This window comes from Acipenser ruthenus, chromosome 2, assembly GCF_902713425.1.
Source record: "Acipenser ruthenus chromosome 2, fAciRut3.2 maternal haplotype, whole genome shotgun sequence".
NCBI classification, from domain to species: domain Eukaryota; kingdom Metazoa; phylum Chordata; class Actinopteri; order Acipenseriformes; family Acipenseridae; genus Acipenser; species Acipenser ruthenus.
Window position 1 is genome coordinate 71,668,706 of NC_081190.1, and position 27,816 is coordinate 71,696,521.

Below are 27,816 nucleotides of genomic sequence, written 5' to 3' on the forward strand. Positions count from 1 at the left end.
AACAAAATACAAACACTTTTATTTATACATAAAAGAAGCAAATACACAACAATAATAAAAAAAAACTAAATATTAACAGCTCTAATTAGCCAACTGCCGATTACACCAAAAGCATCAGCAACTGTGCTTCAAGTTTCTATATACAGAGTAATTGGTACCACACTGACAGTATCAATCCCAGATAAGAACCAATAGCAATAAATTCCTTTAAAGTTCATACTGAGGAAATGTGTTTAGCACAAATAATTCCTAATGTGCTTTAATACATTTATTTTCAGCATGGTTAAATGTAGCTCTAATGTATTTCTTATTTGAGGATAGACATTATTATCTATTTATTAATTTTAAAATCATTTCTATCAATACTGCTTGTACATTTGGTGCTTACCACAAAGAATATATTCTTAAACAAAAAAGATCTCCTTCTTACAATAAAACACAAGTGCAAAACTGTACACGATATAATCTTGATCCATAAATACATTGGCAATAGCGGACATTTTATTTACATTAAAAAGTGTATTGCTTTCAATTCTATAATGAAGAAAGTCGGGAACTATGGAATAATAAAGAAAATGAAATAATTTGAACGATATAAAGCCATAATCTCCGGAATCTTTGTTTTTGACCATATAATACAAAATAATGCCCTTTGAAAATTCTAAAAAATGAATAATGCCAGATAGATCCTTCAAAAAAGATTTACATTTAAAAAGGGAGCTTGATCGTTGGCCACACATTGTTAAAGCAGGTTAAAACCATTAGTTAAATTACAAACAGGATACCTGCACATGAAAGCGCAGTCTAATAGAACATAGGAACCAAGTGCACATGAAGAAAATAACTTTTTCAGTTTAAAAGAGGTCCACAGTACTAAAGTATGCTATCTGTATATGAAATCGATCTGATATAGAATTTATATTCCAAACAACAAGCTGACTGAAAACAGAAATGAGAAATCCCAGCAAATTAGCTCAAGCCATTAATACTAATACTACTACTTTCTTCTACAAAAGAGGAGAGGGTTCAATGAAGTACCAGTCACTTTGCCTTGCCCATGCCCATTTTAATTACGTCTGACCCCCCCCCCCCCATGGATAAATCAGGTACAAGCAGTTAGTATAAAATAAAATAAAGAACAAAACATCTCTGCAGCATTGGTGCGTATCCTTTATAGTTTAGATAACTGCCATGATATTCACAGATGATACCATTGTTATTGATTATTATCCAGTACTATAAATAATCAAGACTCAAAAGGGAGACCAAAAATATCATTCAACCCTAGATGGAATCATGTATGAAAAATGACTGCTTCATAGAATAGTGTAGCCAAGCTCTGCATTAAGTCAATTTTCTTCCCCCAAGGTAGAACTGGGAATTCCACTATAAACCAGATGCTTATTCATTTATTCAAAAACTAAAAAAATATGTATTTTGCTTAATGTGATTTAAGTATACACATACAAAATATATAAAGCAAAATATTAAGCTTTCTGGTCTGCTTTCAACAATGTGGCTATATACCTAGACATATCTGTAAATATACAGCCTGATTCCTACAATGATTGTGGACTGTGGCTAAAACACTGTACACTATTTATTTATTTATTTTTTTTGAAAAAAAAGTTTATTCAACTCAGTTACTGGTTTCAGCGGTTCGTTTATTGTCAGTTTCTTACTATGTTTTCTACCTAGTATTATTATTTTAAGATATTTTTCTCATCCTATGAAAAGGCTACCAATTACACTTCTGTAAATAATGGAATGCCAAAACTCATGTGACCCTGTCACACAAAGTCATGTTGTGAAATTTCTTGATTAAGTAATAATAGTTAGTGTCTCTGTTGCAAAGAAGCTGAATCTTGTCAACAGCCAAAAACAAGCTAAGGCTTGGATTCAGACAGATAAATAGCCTCATTGCAGGTCATTTGGCAAGAAAAACTGTTTTTGTGGTTTCAAAATGGCACCAATATAAGATAACATTATTTACATTTCAGAAGCCACAAAGTGGATCGTCTAACGACCAACACTGCTGCAACCCAACACCCGTCACTCGTGCATTTCAGGAACATGAAATGGCACGCAGTCAGCCACAGGAAAACCCACCGTGTCTCCTTATTTTAAATACTTAAATTTCACAGTTATAAAAGCGTGAGCTATTCTCCTTTATATTTTCTGACAAACATGGAGTCTGGATTTTGAAGAGGAAGTGGCATCCTTCCAGATTTTACAAGAAAGTCCTTTTGCACAGTCGCAGCGCTGGAAGATCTCCAGGCCATGGGAGCCCTTTTTTCGCTGTTTTGTGCACACCTCCCCCTGGCGAAGGACTGGCTTGCAGATTTTGGTCCAGAAATGGCGGGCACAGCAGAAGCCTTCCGCACAGTCAGAAGAACGGAGACAGGAATCGCCCTCGTGACCTTCAGGGGGCAAAAAAAAGACAAAAATATGTTAAAATATTGCATCTATAAATCAAGATATAATCAAATGGAATGGCTAGTGTTCAAGAAAAGGGAGGTAAAAGTTTAGTTCATGTGCTTTTCAGGGAGGTGAACTTAGTCCTTGCCATCTCCTTCAGCAGTTTACCTTGCATAAGTAAGTAATAAGTTCTGAGAGATTTATGTTTTCCAACATGTGAGTGAAGCACATGCTGGATTATTCATTTCATAAGCTCTTCTTGGAAACAAGTGTAGACTCTAGTAATGCGGAAATATTGGATTCTTATATCTGTGTATCTGTTTCATATCTAAATGTAATCAGCTATAAAACCCATAATAAACTATGCCAAAAAAGTATGTCACTCTTTTTTCTCTATATCAACTATATGGGTTGGTATGCCTTGTTTTTATTTGTTATTTCAATTTTAACAATCTCATATGTTCCTGCTTTTATTGTGATCCAGGAAGGATATCTCTCTATCTGTTGCTGAAGTCTTGACAACAGATTTGCATTGTTTGGTCACTGCAAATGAGCTTGTATTTGTATTCTTCAGAATATAGATAATGAATCATTCCCATCAATCATGTGGTAATATTTGAATAATCCTTCCAATTTTGACTGGCAAATATCTGTGCTTTAATAACAACATTATTAAATTCATGTGACCGTTGAAATATCTCATTAGACAGTGCTAGCACGATTGATCTGATAACTTAGTGTATTGCTTACAAAAACTCACTGCCAGATTCTTAGCACATGACTGTCTGAGTAATGTTTTCTTAGTCAGGTTTTAGCAAATTATAATCCAGTTAAGCGGAACATAATATTCCTGTCAGGTGGTTTATATTATTCTTTAAAGGGTTATAATTAGTAAAGAAAATATTTATTGAAGAAAATCAGTCTTGTTGATTTTTTTTGTGGAATGAAATGGTATTTTCTCTTCTCATGCCAGAGAGTTTTTCACACGCAACCACGCTTCAGGGGCCCCGGATATTTCAACAAAATGCTGTTTGAAAGACATATGTTCTATTGCCTCGTTTGGTTAAATGTAATATAAATAAAATCAATCACACCCTAAAGAGGGTATCGTCAATACAGTATTGTTAGGGGTTGTTATTAGATTACTACTGATAAATGGTTCACTTCTGAAGAGAAATATATAGAGAACACATAAAGAGAAAAAAAGGCATCTTTTCATGATTAATTAAAATTGCTATTAAAGTTGTTTAGTTTGTTATTGTACTAAAATATATTTTTTCAGCAAGTTACATTAAGAAGAAAATCACTAATCCATTTGAAATGCCTGTGAACATTAATAGTGTAACCTTGTCTATTTTTTCAACAGTTTCTTTAGTCTTTAATAGTTTAATGCAATGTTGAAGGCAGGAGTACAGCGTAATCCCCTAGATGTATCTGTTGGCAATCTTAACCAATTTGCTACCCGTTTATCAATTATACTTCACAATCCTGTCACTCGTACTTGTAATACTCTACTTGTAACTTAAAATAAACTGATATAGTAAGTTAAGAATTTGTATGTTTATAACAGATAGAGTATGGCTGTAACTAAAGCATTTAAATGATGTGTCAGTGTTAACAGATATATAGCATATATATATATATATATATATATATATATATATATATATATATATATATATATATATATATATATATATATATATATTTTGCTGGTTGATTCTTTAAACTGGTGCTGCTATAACAGCAGTCTAAAGTGGTTTTGTCTGCACCCCATGCAGTGATCTCTGCTAGAGGGGTGCTGGCATAACTGTAACATGATGGTTGATGGATGAGGGTTGATGTCAGTTGTATAATATGCTGTTAATAATAGTGACTAACTGGAGAAAATGATTCAGCTTTGGTAATTTCCATGAAGGTCAAGTGAACAAAAAAAAAATGTGGAAAGTAAAATGATTATGAGCTAATTAAGTACTCATGTATAATACAAACTAATCTCCTTTAAAATGTCCTAGACACCAACCTTTTACATTTGGTAGCTTGGACTGCGTTTTCCCAAGGTTCTGCCATCCCATGTCACCGGTAGACAGCTGTCCATTGTTCTTGTCGTGCCCTTCAATAGCAGGCATATGTCCAGTAAGAATGCTCTCAGATACAGCAATACAGATACCTAAAGAGAAAGTATGATAATATAGGTAATGTCCTTGAATATTACATCTTAACAAAAACGTAAGTAAAAAAAAAATATATATATATATATATATATATATATATATATATATATATATATATATATATATATATATATATATATACAGACGTGCTCAAATTTGTTGGTACCCCTCCACAAAAAACGAAGAATGCACAATTTTCTCTGAAATAACTTGAAACTGACAAAAGTAATTGGCATCCACCATTGTTTATTTCATATTTAATAGAAATCAGACTTTGTTTTTGATTTTTTATTCAACATAATATTGTAAATAATAAAACAAATGAAAATGGCATGGACAAAAATGATGGGACCGCTAACCTAATATTTTGTTGCACAACCTTTAGAGGCAATCACTGCAATCAAATGTTTTCTGTAGCTCTCAATGAGACTTCTGCACCTGTTAACAGGTAGTTTGGCCCACTCTTCCTGAGCAAACTGCTCCAGCTGTCTCAGGTTTGATGGGTACCTTCTCCAGACTGCAAGTTTCAGCTCTTTCCATAGATGTTCGATAGGATTCAGATCAGGGCTAATAGAAGGCCACTTCAGAATGGTCCAATGTTTTGTTCTTATCCATTCTTGGGTGCTTTTAGCTGTGTGTTTTGGGTCATTATCCTGTTGGAGGACTCATGACCTGTGACTGAGACAGAGCTTTCTGACACTGGGCAGTACGTTCCGCTCCAGAATGCCTTGATAATCTTGAGATTTCATTGTGCCCTGCACAGATTCAAGGCACCCTGTGCCAGGCGTAGCAAAGCAGCCCCAAAACATAACCAAGCCTCCTCCATGTTTCACTGTAGGTATGGTGTTCTTTTCTTTGAAAGCTTCATTTTTTTGTCTGTGAACATAAAGCTGATGTGACTTGCCAAAAAGCTCCAGTTTTGACTCATCTGTCCAAAGGACATTCTCCCAGAAGGATTGTGGCTTGTCAATATGCATTTTAGCAAATTCCAGTCTGGCTTTTTTATGTTTTTCTGTCAAAAGTGGAGTCCTCCTGGGTCTTCTTTCATTGGAGCCCACTTTCGCTCAAAAAGCGACGGATGGTGCGATCACAAACTGATGTACCTTCACCTTGGAGTTCAGCTTGTATCTCTTTGGCAGTTATCCTTGGTTATTTTTCTACCATTCGCACTAACCTTCTGTTCAATCTGGGGTCGATTTTCCTCTTGCGGCCGCGCACAGGGAGGTTGGCTACAGTTCCATGGACCTTAAACTTCTTAATAATATTTGCAACTGTTGTCACAGGAACATCAAGCTGCTTGGAGATGGTCTTGTAGCCTTTACCTTTACCATGCTTATCTATTATTTTCTTTCTGATCTCCTCAGACAACTCTCTCCTTTGCTTTCTCTGGTCCGTGTTCAGTGTGGTGCACACAATGATACCAAACAGCACAGTGACTAGTTTTCTCCATTTAAATAGGCTGAATGACTGATTACAAGATTGGAGACATGTGTGATACTAATTAAAGAAACTAATTAGTTTGAAATATCACTATAATCCAATTATTTATTATCTTTTCTAAGGGGTACCAACAAATGTGTCTAGGCCATTTTAGAATATCTTTGTAGAATAAGCAATAATTCATCTCTTTTCACAGCTTCTTTGCTTTATTCTATGACATACCAAAGGCATGCAAGTATACATGATAAAATAGCTTTTAATTTCATCACTTTTCAGGAGGAATGAAGCATTATTTCAATGAGCTGTAAGGGTACCAACAAATTTGAGCACGTCTGTATATATATTGGTTTGAAACTTTTTACACTTAAAGTCTCTTTCAAAGCACTGGTGTTTGAAATCTGTCCTCTAAATCACTGCAGGAAGAGTGATACAAAATTAAAAAACATAACAAGTGCTCTGGCTTTACTATTCCGTACCACATCTTTGGAGCTTCAGAACTAAGTTCAATTCAGTTTACAAATTATATTTCAGTGTATCCAAATGTTTTACAAGGACTCGCCAGTATTTGTTATTTCAGCTTCTTACAGGCTGGTTTTTATTAGATATTTGGACAGACTGATGGAAGTGCAGGAAGACAGACCAGGAACATTATCAGTGTGAGTGGTGGATTGAAACAGCTGCCACTCCTCAGTTAACAATACATATGGAAACACTGAAAACAAATGCTTAAAATGTCTAAATGTTAGCAAGGATATAACTACGAAAGCATATTGCTGCTATTTGTCGAACATTGTTGAATAGGTGTTATATCTAATAAATATACTTTTCCAGAATATCAATGTTGAGTCAGTTTTATACAATAGTACTATTTAAAAGTGACTGCAGATGTGGTTGCAATAATGTAATCGACAAATTAAAGGAAGTATGTTTCCAATTTAAAACAAAAGGATGGGGTCGTTAGCATGCATCAATATATTGGTCTTGGATAAAGAATAAAATGTGCTGTGATTTAATCAGAAATTGACTGATGGCAGATTTGATGGTCCACAAGAACTGTAAAACCTGAAGTAATTAATAACATTTTAGAACTTCTTAATAATACATTCCTGGTCCTCCTGTATATTAATATTTAATTTTTATTTTTTTTCATATTAAAAGTTATATTTCCAAAAAAGCGTCTAACTTACTTTAATGCTAAAGGTCTTTTAAATGAAACTCTTTCTGTACATCAATATACCAATACTATATAATTTAAAGTATTATATCCATTTAGGAAAATAAACAACATAGAACTAATGTATTTGAAGGAGTAAATACCATTGCTGCAGTGGTTTCCAGGGCAGCACATGCCATCTCTATGGCAACGCTTCTTCTTCCTTCTGCAAGCCAGGCATCTGGAAGGACCGTGGTTAGGACTATGGCAATAGCCCCCAACACTGCATTCCTTATCACTGCTGCAAGGGTAAACCTTGATATAAAAAAGAGAGAAAGAGAAAGTTAAAACCACACTATACAGAAATAAAAAGAAAATCTGTTAATGAAGATGAAACAAAAGAAGATTTAAACATGAACAATTAACATGTTGTTTCTCTCTCTCTTGTGTGTGCATGGCGAGTTTGCCTGTGCGTTACTGTTTCTCTCTCTCTGTGTGCCTACGCGTATGGAGGAGCGAGACATTTTGACTTGACTTTTTAGGAGAGAGAGATCATAAAAATAGTAACTTTAACCACTATAAAAACCAGCCTTGGTGTCCTGCCTTTTGAGCACCGCCGCTGGAAACCCAGCACACCGTCGCTACATTGTTGTCAGAAGTGGAGGCGAGGCAGGTACCCCGACATGCACTTGGAAGCTGGCAGGGGAGAGTGTAGAAATGCAAAACTAGACTTGCCCATATAATTAGCATTGGCAAAACTAGACTGGCCCAGCATCGATGTTGAAACTTTGGACGAAACTAGACTCACCTGGGCTAGTCCTGAAATTCAGTGAAAACTGTTGAAAAAAATGGGTTTCGCCCAGTCACAGCACAACATCAATTTGATTTTTGTTAGCCAAATAATAATATATTTCTCTTAACTTTGTTTTATATCCAATAAACAGTGATTCACTGTCTTCCATAAAACACATTTTTGTAATTGCCAGATCAATACTACTTTTTTTTCCTGGTCTCTGTCACCCACAAGTATAAATGATCCTATCAAAATAACAAAATCATTTGCACACCGTATACCACTGGACTCTCATGGAGCTGTACAAGCCTCATATAACAGTTTTACTGTGAGTAACTGGAAATCACTGTACTTTATTAATATCTGTAAGACAAAATATTAGTGCACAAATACAGTTTGAGACAAGTATAATTATTATTATTATTTTTTTTAGTTACTAATTATCTCTGATTTATCATTATCCAGGCCTTCTCAAACTTAGTCCTGGGGGCCCCCTTTGTCTGCTGGTTTTCATTCCAACTGAGCTCTCAATTACTTAACTAGATCCTTAATTGAACTGATAATTTGCTTAATTAGACCTTTTTACTTGTTTTCAGCTCTGAATTAGTTGCAGATTTCAAGTTAGCTATAACTTATAGGAGGCTGTGTGGTCTAGTGGTTAAAAAGTAAAAAGGGCTTGTAACCAGAAGGTCCCTGGTTCAAATCCCACCTCAGCCACTGATTCATTGTGTGACCCTGAGCAAGTCACTTAACCTCCTTGTGCTCCGTCTTTCAGGTGAGACGTAATTGTAAGTGACTCTGCAGCTGATGCATAGTTCACACACCCTAGTCTCTGTAAGTCACCTTGGATAAAAGTGTCTGCTAAAATAAACAAATAAAAATAATTATATATACAGTATAAATGTTTTTCTCTCTCTATATATATATATCACATTTTATTTGTAACCTAGCTTTTTGTATGTTTTGGTCAGATGACAATAGAGAAAATTAAGTCCCCGTTTTTCACTCTGGATGTGGCATTCTTACCTCGTTTTAATAAAAAAAGTACAAGCCCAGTTGTTTCTAAATAAAGTTTCCATTGTTTTTATATTATACTATATTAATAACAAAATAATAATTAAAAGACTAATTTGAGATTAAAGTTTGTTGAATTTTCTGGAGAAGACTCCACCCTTTATCAAAGCTTAATTATTCTAATTATTCTAAACACAGGGGGTTCCCAGGACCGGGTTTGAGAACCCCTGTAATATCCATTCATCTTGGTAATTCACAAGAAGTTATACATATTCTAGGCACAGTCCTTTACAATTAACTTAGAAAAAGAAAAATACCATGGTGGTTGTCATTACTAATTAGTGCTTTTATAATTACAGATCTGTGTCAGGCAATTCATCTGTAGTCTTTTTGATCAGTTACTTGACAAGTTGGATTTGAGTTTGAGCAGACCAAACAAATCAGCTACAGTAGGAAGTGTCAAATATCAGAGAAAGGGCCTGGAAATTTAGACCACTAAAGCAAATGAGGATATACAGGACTTCACAAAACAACTTAGCGATGAAGACTGGCTTCAAATTCATTCAGATCCTTACCAATTCAAAATAAAAATACACTGCAAGCAAGTCAATTGTGGCTATTACATTTTTGTCCCAAAATATCATTATGTTATTGGGGTTTTTGCATTAACTAAAAGAGGCTCCACCTTCCAGGTGTTTTGGTATTGTAGATTACAGTAGATTGAAACACTGCTGATGTGGGTTCCAGAATTTGATACTAGATCAAAATATTTGAAATAGTATTTATAGCTCTAGATCTAATATATATATATATATATTTTAATTTAGTCGTTGCCAATTAGTTTTTATTATTTTCTCCCCAATTTGAAATGCCCAATTATTTTTTAGGCTCAGCTCACCGCTACCACCTCTGCGCTGACTCAGGAGGGGCGAAGATGAACACACGCTGTCCTCTGAAGCGTGTGCCATCAGCCGCCTGCTTCTTTACACTGTGCAGGCGCCTCAGAGCTACAGTGTCGGAGGACAACGCAGCTCTGGGCAGCTTACAGGCAAGCCCGCAGGCGCCCGGCCAGACTACAGGGGTCGCTGGTGCGCGGTGAGCCGAGGACACCCTGACCGACCTCTCTCCCTCCCCCTGGGCGACGCTCGGCCAATTGAGCGCCGCCCCCTGGAGCTCCCGTCCACGGTCAACTGTGGAATAGCCTGGACTCGAACCGGCGACGACCAGGCTATAGAGCGCATCCTGCACTCTAGCAAGTGCTTTTACTGGATGCGCCACTCGGGAGCCCCTAGATCTAATTTTTGAGTCTACTTAGAATTAACTCAATGCCTCAGTTAATAATTATATTGAGACAAAAACATTCTCCAACTCAAACCAGCAGTGATATTCCAAATTACGAGACCCCTGTAGAACTCGGTAACCCAATAAATGCTTACTGGTCTCCCAAGTACTTGTTTTGGCGTAGTTTTCTATGAAAATTAAATAAAATCAGAAGCTAGTGTCACCAGTTTACCAGAAAAGTGGGCCTTTCTTCTCTGAAATGCACACCCCTAAATCTTCCCTGGAGTGTTAAACAATGGAGAAGTGAGGCTTCCCAGCACCACACTTAGGTTTATGGTCACAGTCACTTATGAGCAACCTTGCATTGGTATTGTAGTAATTGAATTAAGAGGTAATTACTAAAACCAATCCCTGGATTTACTGCTGGTTATGTCACCCACTGTTTTATTTGGGTGCCTGTGGTATTTTATGAGTTGTGTCCCAGTACGGAAACAATTATAATAAGGTAGAATGAGGTCATTACCTTATAATGTAATGACTGATAACTGGGCTAAGCCTTACTGATAATAATGTATAGCAGTCGTAGTAGTTGTAGTAGAATTCTTATGTCTGACTTGTTATACAATTCAACTGCAGCAGAGGAGTTAGTTTATCTGGATATGGTATAACTAACAAAGGATTTAAACCCTATTTACTACTAATAAATATTATCAGCATTATCACTGGTGTCCTCTTTGTTCTTCAATTTGTGGTATGCACTTTTTTTCTTGAATTTGTGGTCTGCCCCAGCTTCACTCTGGAACTAATACAATACCAGGATTCCTTACACATACACAAAACATAATTTTTATTATTATTATTATTATCATCATCATCATCATCATCATCATCATCATCATCATCATCATCAATAATAATAATAATAATAATAATAATAATAATAATAATAATAATAATAATAATAATAATAATAATAATAATAATAATAATAATACATCTTCTACAAGATACAAAGGCCAGTCTGACCTATGTTAATTGTGGTGCTAATCCTGTCTGGCATATCTAAAACAACAAAAATAATATTTTTCTACTTACTTAAAACCAAAAGCCACCATCTGATGATTTTAATTTTAAAAAATCACTCTGCTCAACTTCACTTTTCATAACCCAATATGTATGATTTCCAATATTTGTTTCTCTGCAGTTCCCTGGTGGCACAAACATGATATGCACGTCTTGTATTGTATTGTAAACAAAAGAACAGGTTCAGCCAAAAGGCACCGTAAAATATACTACGCTTGAATGTAAATGATCAAAACACAGAGAATATCCTTCTTCTTAACTGAATTATTATTTTGTATGTGAATCCCAGTAACGTATATCTATACCTTTGATCATTTTATTCAAATGATACTTGAGGCAAGAGATGGCACTGAGTATCACACTTAGATGTGCATCTGCAATTGCACTAATACAGCCTACAGTGCTTTGCATCTGACAACAAAAGATTCCTCTTTGTTGTTGGAAGATATTTGAACAACAGCTTATTTGGACTGTTTATAAAGTTTTATTATTTAACATGATGCTTTAAAAGTTGTTTGTTATTAACAACTGATCAGTAAGTAATAGTATTTTCAATCCATATAAAGAGTAATGGGTCTAAATATTATGATGCCATTTAGACCAGTGCTTCTCAACCTTTTTCAAAATAGGGACCACCTTGGTGTTTGGATTTTTCTCATGGACCTTGTCACGCATTTTGAAACTCATTTTTATGTGTATATGTATAAATACATGTAGAGAAAAAAGTATGTTTGTTTGTTTGTTTGTTTTAATTTAGTCATTCCAATAATATTCAAAGCCGTGCACAACTTTTTTGCAGAGCGAAAAGGCTGGGACAGCCAGATAACATTTTTTCTTATGCATTCTCAGTGCAGAATGAGCACAGATTAGAAAGAGGTGCATTTATGTGAATGCTGGGTGCAGAATGTTTTTTTTTTTTAAATAATGCTGGCTAAAAAAAGAAGTCTGTAATTTTGACAAGACAAATGTGCCTTCATAATGTGTAACAGTTATTTAGTTTTTGTTTCACATTAAAAAGCTGTTTCAGTTAATGGCGGCTTTGAAGGCGATGCTTGGTATTGCATCAAAGGGAGCAGTAATATTAATTTATAAACCCGTAATAAAAGAAAACAGATATGCAGACTACATACATATCTTATAATTATATATAACGTGGTTAAAGCTGTTTGTTGTGTTGCTTAGTAATAGTAGCAGCACAATGTGTGATTGTGTAAAAATGTTTTTTTTGCAAGAACTGCGTAACAGAATTATGGGAGTTGTTTGACCACCTGGAGTTTACTCACAGACCACAAGTGGTCTGCGGACCACAGGCTCGGAACAACTGGTTTAGACCATTAAATTGAGGTAAAGAAGGGACCTTTAAAGATTTGTTTTTAGTTTCACCATTTACAAGAGATACCTTGAATAGATCAAAATATACACTTTATCTGGTATTGTTACAGAACTAAAAATAAATATGTGTTTGTTCATTATATTAAACATCCATGTGCCTTTATATATTATATTCCCTCTATATTTGTAGCAATTAAAGTTTTTTTGTTGCCGTTGTTTTCCTTCCAGAGTCATTAAATGGTGCAAATTAACCTTTGCAGCCAAAGATTAGAAACCACACTGATGAAATGTTATGAAAAGCACATTGTAAATAACTGAGTGTTCCTTGACAAAACACAGACAGCACTGTTGACAACTTGTTTTTATTCTCCCAATAATTGTGTCTGAACAGCATAGTGCAACTGAAATACACATTTTAAATAAAAAAATAAAAAATTTGATTCCACATTACCAAGTAAATAATGTTATGTATAGAACTAAAACACGTGAAATAGTTCCTGAAGAGTACAGCCATTAAAAACTATGTAGATCTCCTCTTATATTCCATTTCAAACTACTTTACTCTTGTGCCAAGTTGCAGCACCTCCCTCTAAAAACATACTCTGCTTGGTACTCTGCTTGGTATATGACAAAGCAGTCACCTAAACTCCCAGCTTGACGACATACTCCAACTTCACACTGCTACCTTATAGTAAAAGATACACATCTGTAAAGTACAGATACATTACAGACAGAACCGAGGAAGCCACAATGCCCTGTATACAAGTAACACAAAAGTGTTCAGAGGAGTATTATTGCCTTTTTAAAATGGCCTGTTATCTCAAATGACAGACTGAAAACCCTTGCAGCCTTGTGTGATCCCTATCTGTGATTTCTGGCTTTGAGTCTTGGATTGATTACATCACAACCAAGGAGACACTTACCACAACTGGGGCTCCACGGTTACACAAGCTACCCTTTGAAAGCCAATGATATAAAACTATATCACAAATGATAAGTGCAATTCATCTTGTCATGTTTTTAAAAATGCCATATTCACAGCCTGTGGAGGGTGAAGATTTGTTAAGCCGCGCGACTGTATCTCTTTCATCGCTCTGTCGCTCTCCACACAGTCTGATGCCTTAACTGGCCTCTTTTTTTCCCTTCTCCCCTATTTAGTCTGTTAATACAGTTATTGCTCGTCCTCATGGGGTGCAGGTATGTGAGCGTCTCTCGACATCCTGGCTAGACGATGTGGGATACAGATGTTACACAAGGAGGTAAAATGTCAGACATAAGGACCTGATTTGTGTTTGATGCTTGGACTGTATAAAGGCGGTCAAATCATTTTTTTAAGTGCTGTACAAAAAAGTGTTATTATCTGTTCTCTATGACCCAAGTTTTTCCTTCTTTGAATAGCTTTTTTTTTTGTATATATATAGTTTTAGATTAACATTGTTTTCATAAGGTGGCAAGAAGGTATGCAGTGGTATTTTTTTTTTATTATTAGTTCATTATGTATACTGACCAGTTTAACCTGTAATGAAAAAAAAAAAATTGTAATGAAATAAATTCCACTTGCTTAATTATTTCCACACTGAATTAAAAAAAAACATTTGTTAAAATATCCAAAAGCACTGATGTGAGCAGCTGTGGCATTTATACAGTATTTGATACCCATTCATAGAAGTAACACATAAAATCACTGGTGCTGTAAGAAAACCAAGGTTTACCAAGTGAGGTAAATCATTGGTAGTGTAAACACCAGTGCTGGAAATATGGGACAATAAGTAGGGGGGGCCTAAAATGTGAGCCCAGAATGACTGTTAGCACAGCCAATCAATGTTTTCCTCTCAGACTTCACAAGTATATACAAACTCTAGTATGTAACCACAATATTCCAGGATGCATTATTGATACAAAATCAACATATTTGTCATGTTTGATTTATTTCTGCTTGTGTTTTTTTCTTTAAGGAAACAAAGCGAGTCAACACAGTAAATATTGTACTACTAATTACCATTGACTTAAATTAGCATTTTATTTTTTTTTAGCTTGTACAACTGACCTTTGTCTTGGTCATATCAGATCCAACTCATGATGTACAATGAAATTTTACAAAAAAACAAAAAATACTCAGGGAGAAATGAAAAATAAAATAAAATAAAAGCTTAATCCTGTTGAGTAGAGATCCTTAAAAATCACCAAATCTCAAATAAATTAATATCACTGAGACACACGGGTATCTTACAAAAGTAACAGTTATAAGAATGCTGTTATTTTCACGTCGTGGAATGGACGTCTAAGTTTTATCTACAGTAGCTACCATAAGACGCTGTTACTTTCACCTATTAGAATAATTAAGCTTTGATAAAGGGTGGAGTCTTCTCCAGAAAATTCAACAAACTTTAATCTCAAATTAGTCTTTTAATTATTATTTTGTTATTAATATAGTATAATATAAAAACAATGGAAACTTTATTTAGAAACAACTGGGCTTGTACTTTTTTTTATTAAAACGAGGTAAGAATGCCACATCCAGAGTGAAAAACGGGGACTTAATTTTCTCTATTGTCATCTGACCAAAACATACAAAAAGCTAGGTTACAAATAAAATGTGATATATATATATATATAGAGAGAGAGAAAAACATTTATACTGTATATATAATTATTTTTATTTGTTTATTTTAGCAGACACTTTTATCCAAGGCGACTTACAGAGACTAGGGTGTGTGAACTATACATCAGCTGCAGAGTCACTTACAATTACGTCTCACCAGAAAGACGGCGCACAAGGAGGTTAAGTGACTTGCTCAGGGTCACACAATGAGTCAGTGACTGAGGTGGGATTTGAACCAGGGACCTCGTGGTTACAAGCCCTTTTCTTTAACCACTGGACCACACAGCCTATATATCTATATATATGCTATGACAGCAGTGTTTTTTTCTATGCAGTCAATAACTAACAGAAGGAGAGCTACATTGCAATATTACAGAGGAAAGCAATATAGACTCAACATGCATTCATAGACAAAACACCAAAACAGAGCTCAACAAATAACAACCCCCGTCAGTCTTTTTTGTACTGTCTGGAAGGAACAGTACACCACTTTATTCACCCCAATGTATTACAGTGCTTATGATTCAACACATGTATTTTATAATACCAGATTCCAGAATAAATCTGCATAATTCAAATAAGACACTCATTGCACTGCAGTTTGAGCCATTTCAGGGTTTACGAGCTGCAGGCTCTGTACACATTATACAGATGTAGCAGAAAAAAGCAAGTGCCTGCAGCTCGTAAAAAATGAAATGGCTCAAACTCCTATGCAAGGAGAGTCTTATTACCATCCCTGTAGCGTGTAGCTTGGAAAAACAAATTCGTCAATACAGTTGTCTCCGGCTAACAGAACACTCCACGGGAAGCAAGCAAAGTATTCTCTAAGCGTTAGACAGCGTGACCCCAGGACACAATATGCCAAGGCCAATCACAATATGAATCAATAAATACAAATGTATTTATTATTTATGTCATGGTGCACGTGCATCAACATATGAAATGAACAGAATAAGTATAAGAAAAGCAATAGGCAAGTGTATGTTAATAAACTATAATAATACACTAATGGACAAACTAAACTAACTGATGACAAACTAAATTAACAAAGCACCCCATACATACATGCAGCAGCGTTTCAAACGGTAATTACAAATACAGAAGCACTATTATTCAAGACAATAGCAGAAATAGAAGATGAAGTGTTTCAGTTAGTTATTACTTCTGCTTTACTTTTAAGAAGACAATGTTGTAAACATGACCATTTTTGAGAAATCTACCTCAAACGACTCAATTTCTGCCAAAAACGGACTTTCCACACGAAATATAAAAGCAAGAAATATCTGTCAAGATAGAAAATCTTCCCACAGCAAACACATTTCTAGCTTCCTGGTGAGAAGTAAAGGGGCCAAAACACTGCCACCCCCCGACGCCTTTGAATAAAAAAAAGTGAAGGGGTCATTAAAGGAAGGGGGCCCGCCCCCCCGTAATTCGAGCACTTGTAACCACATGCACAAAGTCTTTCAACAATGGTCGAAGGCTTTGAAATTAAACTACAGTAACCCTTAAAAAAGTTTATCACGGTAAATTTGCACAGTTGTTTCCATGCTTACCACACAATACCTATCTGGGCCTAACAATGCTTATCTATCCTTTACCATGATTTCACTATGCTCTATTACACTCTTCTATGCTTTTACAAGATTTAGAGTTTCCGCACCCCAATTATACACAATTATGCATTAACCATGTCCCTTGCCATTTCATAAATCAATATTTAATCTAAGATATCTATTTCTATTCAAAGAGATGCCAGATTGAGTAGCCAGCAATGTGTGTATCCTCAGCTCTGCCACAGGCATATCTAACTTACATTAAACTTCCTTGTATATTAGTTTTGGTGTTCAAGGTACACAACCTGACTAAAGCTTTAATAACAGTGCTGAATAGTTTTTTTTTTTGTTTGTTTTTTGTTTTTTTCTGCACTGGCCTCCGCCGCAGATAACTGAAGTTCTACTGTACACTTGTAAAAGGAGAAACTTGCCTTGCTAATAAGACTCAACACTATGTAACTCAATTCAACAAGATATGTTTTATGCACACACAGTTCTGTTACTGAAGTATTGTAAATTGAAATCTGTTCTTTTCTTTTCTTCTGTGTCTGAAAGGTATTAGGAACATAGTTCAATCACAAAATAGGACAGAATACTGCTACTACTGACTGTAGACCTGAAGATGCCCCTCTAAAAGGGTTATCAGATGTTATGCAGGAACACGCCATACTCCTTGTATGTTGTATATCTCACACACACACACAGTCTCTGTTCTCTTGCTGTCGGTTTTATAGATCTACATACCCTTTGAACACAAAAATAATACATCCTTAGATACAAGACACTTCTTTAATATCATTTAACCACACTGAAGCCCTTCAGGTCCTGGCAACAGTTAAAAAACAAAACGTAACGTTTGGCATCAGTTCAAGTCATTCTTTAATTACATCAGAGTTTCAATTTCCTTATACTGTTTTCCTCTGTATTAAACTGGGTTGCCCAGGTCGTCTTCACTTTTCACATTGCCACACTTGAAATGATGGCAGTAAGTGAAACTTATAGTTTTGTCTTTAACACATACATTTTCGTCATCTCCCTTATAATGTACAATGCAGGAGAAGTACAAGCCTCTGGGGAAAAAAAAACAAAACACTATCGTCTGTCTGATGAAAACATAAAATATGTGAAATACATGTAAACGTTAGTTGAAAACCAGCATACCACTAAATCAACTGGATCAGTCCAGTTTAGATAAGCTTCCAACATAACACGAAGGAGCAGCTATACAGTTATACAGTTTAGACTCGGGCTAGTTTAAATGTGCTACTGTGGCTTACTCAATCTTGAACACAGATTTCTTGAATCACTTACCATAGCTAATGTGAGTGGTCTCCCTGGGGGTAAAGTAGAAACTGCAGGTCTCTCAGCGGCTGACCTTCAGGAGCAACTTGCTACGAGTGTGTATGTTAAGAGTTATCTTAACTGATTGTATCCTTCTTCTGTTTAGACTCACATTGTGTCATTTTCTGTTTCAGTCATCACGTCCTGGTGACTTTTTAAATCATCCCTTGTGCTCAATTGCGCTCACAGAAAAATGTCCATCTACTTACATTTGGTGTAACCATTTACCACGTCCCCTTGCAACATTACCACTAGTGGGTGTAAGAAATATATCTGTAAGAAATACCATAACAAACATGGTGTTTCTTACACTCACTAGGTGCTGGGTCTCACCCTTCACTTCCTGTGCTACTTGAAAAAGGACTTTTTTAGTTTTGTATGTGAAGTAGAAATTAAGCATGAGGCTCAGGTGGTATCTGTTACCTGTAACACAGAAAGTCAACGTATCATTTTGTGGCAGGTAAAATTGGCTTTCCCAAACAAAGGGAAAATAATGACTAGAAAACAAAAAGAACCACAGCCAGAATCCTGTGGCACTTGTGATATTTTTGTGCGGCAATGACACGTAAAAAGAACATTTGTACACTTGATTTCACCTTTTATGATTTTAAAAGTGAACATAACAATCTGTGGAGTAGATTTCTAATTTTAGATTTCAACAGAAAAAACACCACAAAAACAAAATAAATTTAACATTTGGTTATCCCATTACACACCAGAGATTGCTGTTTATTTTAAATTTACCTCCAACTGTTCATGGAGCACTTTCATGTATTTAGTTGCAATAGAGGTACAGCATGCATGCACTATGATTCCCATCTGTGCTCTTATTAGATTTGAGCACTTCTCAGGATATCTCAGTCCATCAAAACTCCAGAATAGTTCATGTTGGGCAATACCACGGTCAAGTCACATTTCAAACGGTATACAAAATAATAGAACTCTTGAGCAAAAAATGTTTTACTTTCTACAAAAAGCCTGAAAATGTCTAAAAACAGAAAAAAATGGAATACATTTTGACTTGTCTACTGCCTCTTGACACAAAACAAAAAACACTTTAAAAATAAAGAAAAAGAACTATAGCTCCTACTAAAAGATTTCCAAAGCCAAGCAAAGACAATAAGAAAATAAATCTCAATAGCAATAACACCATAAAATCAACAATAAATAGCGCTGTTAATTTAATAACGTGTTGCTCTTGGATACTGATAAATCAAATTGAATTGAAAGTAACTGAACTAATTTGTTTTGAAAGATTAAATAGAGCTACTTTACTTGGGAAGTTACAGAACTGGATGACATAAGGCCCTGCTATAAGTGCTGCTTGAGGCACCAGCTTCTGAAGTGACAGAATGTCTCCTATCATACTACGAAACAAGAGCTACTAGCAGATTTAACAATGAAATTGTACTGTCGGCTGTCAAACAAACAGAATTAATTCCAACCAATTTTGACAAGCCTTTTTGGGGGGCTTTGATGAGCAGCTGGGCTACACAAATGACATTTTTGCAGAGTAACTCAACTCAAGGAAGAACTTCATGTCAGGGCAAGAATGGACCTAATAGAAAACATATGACAGTGTGCCTGCCTAGAACTATGAGCTGAATTCTTGTGAGGAAAGAGACAGGCACATTGACAGACACACGTGCCCAGACTGCCCAACAAGCCATCCTGAGACCAACTTGAAAGCAGGGAGAACACTATCCAGATGAACATGAATAAGGAGGAGTACACTTCTAATGGATGCAGGAACTGTAAACCAACAGCAAGAAGATCACAGGAACTAAGGCTCAGCAAACAACTGACACGTGAAAGGGGCTAATGATATGGTAGCAAAATGATTTAGTTATGGGAGATATTTCTCCAAGTGGATTCATTTACAAAATTAGTCACTACAAACAGGTGGTTTAATACAGCTACAGCCTCCATCAGGACAATAAAAGAATAATGCAACCTGTACAGGCTGCAGAATAAAGAGCCAAATTAAAGGGCTATAAGATGTTAAATTTACAGTGTACCATACAGTTTTGAAAATGAAAAATAATTCTTGAATAATAAATCAGAATAACAAAAACATCATGTGGAATTTTTGTTTTGCTCCAAAATGTTGTTGACATTTAAAACCTGGGGTTCTGGTACTAACTTAGGGGTGCATGTTTGCTTCAGAATAGTAAACCGAGTAAGTAATCTGATTGCAGTGCACAATTGGACATAATTGTGGGATACTAGTTTTAAATATGTACTAAACTTGAAGAGTCAATTGCAGTATACCAGTGATTTAGTCCAGACTAGAAAATCTTGAAAATCTGTACTAATTTAATCCTGATTGCAGTGTACCAAACAGATTAAGGCTGGGGCGATGACTAATTTTTCACTATCGATATATCATTCTCCAAAAAAGCTGCTGCATCAATTCATCAACGTTATTAAAGGGTAAAAAAAGCAGTTATTTTGTGGAGCTGTGGATTACTGTGTAACATTGCTAGTAACGCTTTAAAAACTATTATGCATAGTAATTAAATATATAAAATTACATTTTTTTTTACCATATTCATGTGGATTTGTACCAGTTGGAGGTAAAAAAAAAAAAAAAAAATGTTGTTTAAATCCATAACCAGTCACAGTAACAACCAATCAAACTTGGGTGCTAAAAGGAAAATGTTAAGAACTTTTTAACAGAAAACTGTAAATAGTTATGATGTTGACAGCTACCCGCAGTGACATTGTTACATGTTCTACAACACTGATTTTTATGTCATTAATGGGGGATTTTCAAAAGAAAACGTTTCATGGTAAGCTTGTCTTTATGTCTATTTCTACTACCATTATTTATACTGTGTACTGTTTTTGCATGTTAACTTCATTAATCTGAAATAGTTGCTCTGGAAAATAATATAACTATGTCGATGCAATATGTAAAAACACAGATGTTATGCTTTTTACAAATGCGCATTTTTAAAGGCTAGCCCGACCTCTGCATGTCATTAAATGGTCACGCAAATTAGTTGTGTTACCAGAGTAGCCCAAACATTCTTTACATTTCTGTCAGTCTTACTTTAGAAAATAATTGCCAAACATCAGAAGGCACTGTACTTCGGTCAATACAGTATTTGTAATTCTAGCACAACACTCTTAACTTGCTGTGTTACTTTGAAGACTCCAGTACAGATGCAATCCCCTCAGTAAACACTCACAGGGGGCGGGGCAGGGGGGAGAAGGTGAGCTCAATCGCATGCAGATTCAGTGAGCAGAGAAGGGAGCAGAGAAGCTCTGCACTGAATGCAAAAAATAATTCCGATTCCAAATTTAATAAAAAATAAAAGCTTTCCTTTACTTAAACCCTTTACACAAAAATGATGCACAGGCTTGACTATCGATAGTTGTCAAACAATACGATACATCGCCTCAGCCTTAAAACAGATGATCCTGGTAACTGGTTTAACTGATCAGAACAAGTTAGACCGATAATGAGGACTAACCTATAGCTATGACCAAAAGTTTTGCATCACCCTATAGAATTCACACATTTTGCTTGGGCAGCAGTGTGGAGCAGTGGGCAGCAGTGTGGAGTAGTGGTTAGGGCTCTGGACTCTTGACTGGAGGGTCATGGGTTCAATCCCCGGTGGGGACACTGCTGCTGTACCCTTGAGCAAGGTACTTTACCTAGATTGCTCCAGTAAAAACCCAACTGTATAAATGGGTAATTGTATGTAAAAATAATGTGATATCTTGTAAGTCGCCCTGGATAAGGGCGTCTGCTAAGAAATAAAATGTATTTTATTTTTATTTTATAAAGTCAAATGAGATCTGCTGAATAATGTTACATTAATATATTCAATTACATACCAGCTTTGTAGTTTTCCATATACTTAACGTAAAACTGACAATTGCAAAATTTGACGTTTCAAAATCTAGCTTGAAATACTGTACCCTATTACTATTATGGCTTCCTGTAGACTTTTGTGATATCATTTTGTACTTTCTTTGATTACATGATGTTAAATAAAATATCTGAATTATGTCTGAATCCTAAACCCTTCTTTACTAATCCAATGTGTTGGTATGCCATTTGTGTCTTGATTGTGTTATGAAAAATATAAAGTAACAGATAAATATATAAAGGGATCCCTGTACAAAAGACACATGTGTATTACACCAGTGTGATTCATGCAAACATTTAAGTAAAAGTAAATCTAATTTCATGTCTTTTTGTGACATTTGGGACATTTCAAACTTTCAGATCATACTTGCATTTGAAGATGCGTAAGCACAGAACAGTTTAATTGCATGACAATGGACAATTTGTTGTTTATAGTTAAAGCATATTAACTGAAATGGTACTGCGTTAAACTGAAAACGGTATAAAAGGTACATGCATAAAAAGTTTATTTAAAATGTAGGGCCTATATATATATATATATATATATATATATATATATATATATATATATATATATATTACTTTATTCTCACAGATCTGACTACCCAAGTGTGATGGACATAAGAAATGTACAGAATAAAGTCTTCAGTTGCACTAGTCATTTCAGGGGAAAATGCAGCTGTCTCTGAAAAACATTGTAAGTAGTAAATGCTTCGGACAGGCAAGCGTACTAAGTTGTATCCTTCACAGTATTAAGTTAATCCACTTGAACAGGATCATCACGAATCTGATTTGGTACACTGCAATCAGGATCATGTTTAGTCTGACTTAGCAAATGATTTACCTGTAATGATTAACTTCTGGTACACTGCAATGTGGATAGCAGGTGTACTACCTTTAGTCTAATCAAGTGGACTATACCTGCTTAATCCACTAGCACAAACGTTTTCTAGGAAGCTTTGAAAGACAACAAGTAAAACAAGAACAAGATTTCCAATAAAAAAGGTATGTCTTCTATAAAAAGTGAATGTAACCAAAATGCCAATCAAACCATCTGAGAAACAACAACATTGGGACCTTGCTGTGGAACTAAAATGTTATTCATAATAAAGACACTTCATATTTTCCTATTACCAGTTTTACTGCAGAAAATTGCCTGTACACATGTTAATGGGTAACTGTTATCAGCTTGCCAGTAATGTTTTGCTTTCAGAGTTTCTATTGATCTTTAATGTGCGACCTGGTTTTATTGTTTCTGGTCTGCACAGAATTTTTATTTAATTTTAAGTGTATCGCTGAAGGGCACATTGTAAAGTAGTTTTTATCTCTCTTTTGCCTTTTTGTTTAAGCCTGTTTAACTAAATGAAGTACAAAAATACAAATCTTGAAATGATCATGAGTTATATCATGCTGGTATTTTGTCTTATTTAAAAAGATTCCGACAAATAACACAAAAGGTAGGGTAATAGCTACAAAAAAATAAAGATGATATATTGACCTTGACACAGATGCCATTCATACACCCGCCAATTAAAAGAATATGAGCTTGTTAAAATTATAGGATATAGGTATTTGTGTCATACTTTATTTAGTGATAGGAAAATAATCAATTAAGTTTCATTTCAAGACACGCATAATCTGATATTTAAGCTTGTAGACTAGAATTGGCAATACTGTAATCGTTTGGAAACAGTGTGATTTTTTTCTGTAAATAGCTATGCAATATTTAATGTATATTATTGGGTATGTAGGGTTTGCAAAATAGAAGTGTTTTAAACCCTCTAACTACAGCAACGATAAATGAATAGCAACGATTTTTAGACAATCTTTTGTTGTTGCAAAAGAACACCAGTTTGGATTTTGTAAACAGTTTCCCTCTAAACACCTGAGACCCCTTGAAGTCAATTAGATGTTATCTTGGGTAAATGATGGAGTTAAACGACCATGCATAGATATGTTAATGTATGAGATTGTCCTATTAGTATTTTCTAAATGCCCTCTGAATTTAATTTGACTTGATTAAAGCAATGACATGCAACTCATTTAGACAGTTTATCTACAGCAGCTACATAAAATTTTGAGTTATGAGGTATTCTTATTACAAAGACCAGTAATAAGAAGAAGAAGAAGAAGAAGAAGAAGAAGAAGAAGAAGAAGAAGAAGAAGAAGAAGAAGAAGAAGAAGAAGAAGAGCTAAAAGCAAGACATTGGCTAGGCTATATAAATTGATGTAAAGTTATAAATACTGTAAGCCTAAACACCTTAATGGGATTTTCTGAAGTGAGGACATTTATCGGTACAAGTTTAATGTTTATAATAGCGTCTTTTAATCCACATGTAACAGGCTATAAAGTCTATAGAAAAGGTGTAGCGAATCTAACCAGTATGTGCTATGACCACTGAAAACGCCTACGTTTGGTAAATACATACATAAATAAATAAATACATTTCAAAATAATATAAAATGACAACAACAAAACTTTCCTGAGCCAAAATTATTATTATTATTTTGCATGCACATTAAACAAATCTGTGAATTACAAGATTTTAGCAGGTCTCTTACTGCATAGATTTGATCATATTTGTATTGTATATTTGTATTGGCTGGTTTCACAGACCCAGATTAGCACTAATCATGGTTTACTTTATTATTATTTGTTTATTTAGCAGACGCCTTTATCCAAGGCGACTTACAGAGACTAGGGTGTGTGAACTATACATCAGCTGCAGTCACTTACAACTACATCTCACCTGAATGACATAGCACAAGGAGGTTAAGTGACTTGCTCAGGGTCACACAAGGAGCCAGTGGCTGAGGTGGGATTTGAACCGGGGACCTTCTGGTTACAAGGCCTTTTCTTTAACCATTGGACCACACTGGGTAGTCCAGGACTAGTACTAATCCAGGGTCTGTGAAACCAGCCATTATCAGCCTTATTTTCAAAAGGGGCAGAGGTAACAACAGGTAGCAAAACACCTTTGTGACTGCAGATAAGTTGCAAAATCTATTTTCAAAAGTCGTATAAAGTCAGTGGCGCAATTACATTAGAGCTTGTTAAGCAATTGAAATTCTTAATTGCTTCTATTTTGCAAATGACGCCTACAATCTACAACGGAGAATATCGAAATGCTTCCAATTCTTCGACTGCAGCATGAGAGGGAAGGGAGGAGGAAAAACGACCCTACACTAAACCCGGAATATTTCATCCCTGTCAGACATTTCTACATCTAACTATAAGACAAGGTATGCGTAGATACAGATTGGATATATGCACTATAACAGAGCTGTGTGATCTGCTTCATTTTGATTTAGAATCACAAACAGCCCACAGTCATGCTATAGCTGTTACCTGTAAAGGTTACAGTAGCCATTCATTTTCATGCAACAGGTGCCATCCAGACAACAGCTGGGAACAAATCAGGCATCTGTCAGTCTTCTATGTCAAAGATACTGACTGATGTCACAGATGCACTTTACCCTAGGGCAAGGTCTATTCTATTTCCAGTTGGGGATGTGAAACAAATTGGAACCAAACACAAATATGATCAGTTGTCTGGCTTCCCAAACGTGCTAGGTGTAATAGATTGTACACATGATACAATATCCCCAGATTCAAGGAATTAAAAAATAATTATTTGCCCGGGCAAGTTTTATGTGATGCTCAGTGTATTATCAATTGTTGTACCTCGTTGTTTTCCAGGTAAATGGAAGTCCAGACTATTGAAATGTGACTAATTGGCTTGTTAATGAAACTGAAAATCGATTGACGTTTCATTTAAATCAGTCATAAGCAGGAGTCACAAAGGGCGTTACGAGTAGGAGAAATTATCCTGCCCCTATTGAGGGTATGCTTAGGTGACAAAAAAAAAAAAAAACTCGCAGTGCAAATGCATTGCGAACTCAATTTTCTTCTTCAAAAACGCGCCTCCTGAAAATCAGGCTGTGTGTTTATGGGGAAATCATAAAACGCTTAACACTTCCCAATACTATCGTAAAATAAGTCGTGTTTTTCATTAACATAATAAAATTAAGGCATAACAATAACCTGCTTAATCAACTGCTCGTAATGTGGAAAGCGCTTAATGTGCAAAAATAAGTTAGGTATTTATTATGTTTACCCCCTTTTTTTGCATACAAATGGTTTCAAATTAAAGATACAGATGCTGTTTTTTTTCCCCCAGTTATCTGAATGTATTACAAAACACCAGTGCCAAAATAAATAAATCCAGTACACTGGATATCACAATTAACACGACTCTCCCCGTTTTTATCCGTGCACTTCAATTACACAAGTACGACTTATTTTAGGAAAGTATTGGGAAGTGTTAAGCTTGATATTTGCAGTTCACATAACTTTACGTGATTATTATAGAGTATATGTTAATGAAACCCACCGCGACTTATTATTATTATTATTATTATTATTATTATTATTATTATTATTAGATTTGAAGGAACTTACCTAGTTTCTGCATGAGTGGGATTTATGCAGCTGACTTTTTTTCGGCGATCATTTGGGACAGTAATCACCAGAGTTGAGATCGGCGCCAGTGGCTGTACCTGTGTCTTGTTTTCATGTTCTTAAACTACAGTCGTACCGAGCTGCGATGTGCGCTGCTTGTACAGATATTGAGCAGACAATTAACTTGTAATGAGCCAAGTCTTTTCTTTCCAAGAAAATACCGAAACATCTTAGAAATGTTATACGAGGGCCGCAAACAGTGCCATCGCGGGCCACACTTTGGGAACGGTGTTTTAAGCACCCTGCCCTGTACGCTAAATTACTATAGTATTGCAAAAGGCAAAACGCGTTAAACAAACTTTTTACATACTCATTTTGAAGCACACTTCTTTTTTTAGAAGTCTTATAATGTTATAAAGATTTAACTGATTATTTTGCTTACATAAAAATCCACTTCTGTAACATTTTTACTTAACCTTTTGCGTTTAAATGTGGCATTGTTGATAAAAACACAGTCTGTATGTTTTTTTTTTTCTTATTTGATGGTTTAAATGACTAGATTTTGGCATTGAGCCCTGTTAAAGACAGAACTGAGGTGGATACAACAATATCCGTGTATCACAAACTAAACCAAAACATAGCATGAGGTGTTTGAAACCTTTTTTTAAAGCTACATCTGGAAACTATTTCTTGAAAGATAAAATCCAGGTCTTACCTGGCCGGGGTTGTTTCCTTTCTTGCTGATGATACCCACAGGGAAAGTGATGGAGCGGTTGGCTGCCTGGGTTGGAGTTTGCCCCAGAAGAGACGATTTGATGGAATTCACCTTGGATCCAGGGCCGTCAGCCCTTTGAGAATATCCGATTCTCAAGACCGCAGCCAGTAAAAGTAGGGAACACGAGCCCCTAGTCCACACCAGCAGCAACATTTTCAATACCAAAATTAACCGCAAAACAGGCACGGTGCACATACAATTGAACTTTTATCTGTAAGGACAATGGGGTATACGGAAACTTAAAGAAGCTAAATTTTAAAACTATGAAAATATAACTTAAAAACTATAACTAATTCTCTGAATTAATAGAAGAAAAAAATCAAATGTTACACTATATGACTAGATAAAATACAGGATACACAATCCTTATTCAAATCAAACAAATAAAAATCATTCTGAAGAAATGTAATGAAAAAATAGTCTTAAAAAGCAATGTCACGGTTAGTTTATGACCTCAAACTCACGTCAGTATCTGGATGTTAATCTAAGCTCTGTCACTAGCAAAGTGTCCTGTA

At 35.4% G+C, this 27,816-nt stretch overlaps 1 protein-coding gene across 1 annotated transcript; it reads right to left on the reverse strand.

Moving 5' to 3' along the window:
- On the reverse strand, positions 1–27,816 carry LOC117409013 (dickkopf-related protein 2). The gene is made up of 4 exons (XM_034014511.3): positions 27,242–27,816; positions 7,350–7,500; positions 4,442–4,588; positions 1–2,420 (listed from the first exon to the last, which is right to left on the reverse strand). Exons 1-4 carry the CDS (start codon positions 27,494–27,496, stop codon positions 2,170–2,172), a joined length of 804 nt encoding a protein of 267 aa, XP_033870402.1. The 5' UTR covers positions 27,497–27,816; the 3' UTR covers positions 1–2,169.

What these genes read in the sequence shown, in the direction of transcription:
- LOC117409013 (XM_034014511.3), bottom strand. Translation starts at nt 27,496, where the DNA reads ATGTGCACCGTGCCTGTTTTGCGGTTAATTTTGGTATTGAAAATGTTG. An exon ending in AAGGAAACAACCCCGGCCAG is followed by an intron (nt 7,501 to 27,241) that starts GTAAGACCTGGA and finishes TTTTATATCAAG; the next exon opens with GTTTACCCTTGCAGCAGTGA. An exon ending in TGGAAACCACTGCAGCAATG is followed by an intron (nt 4,589 to 7,349) that starts GTATTTACTCCT and finishes CTTTCTCTTTAG; the next exon opens with GTATCTGTATTGCTGTATCT.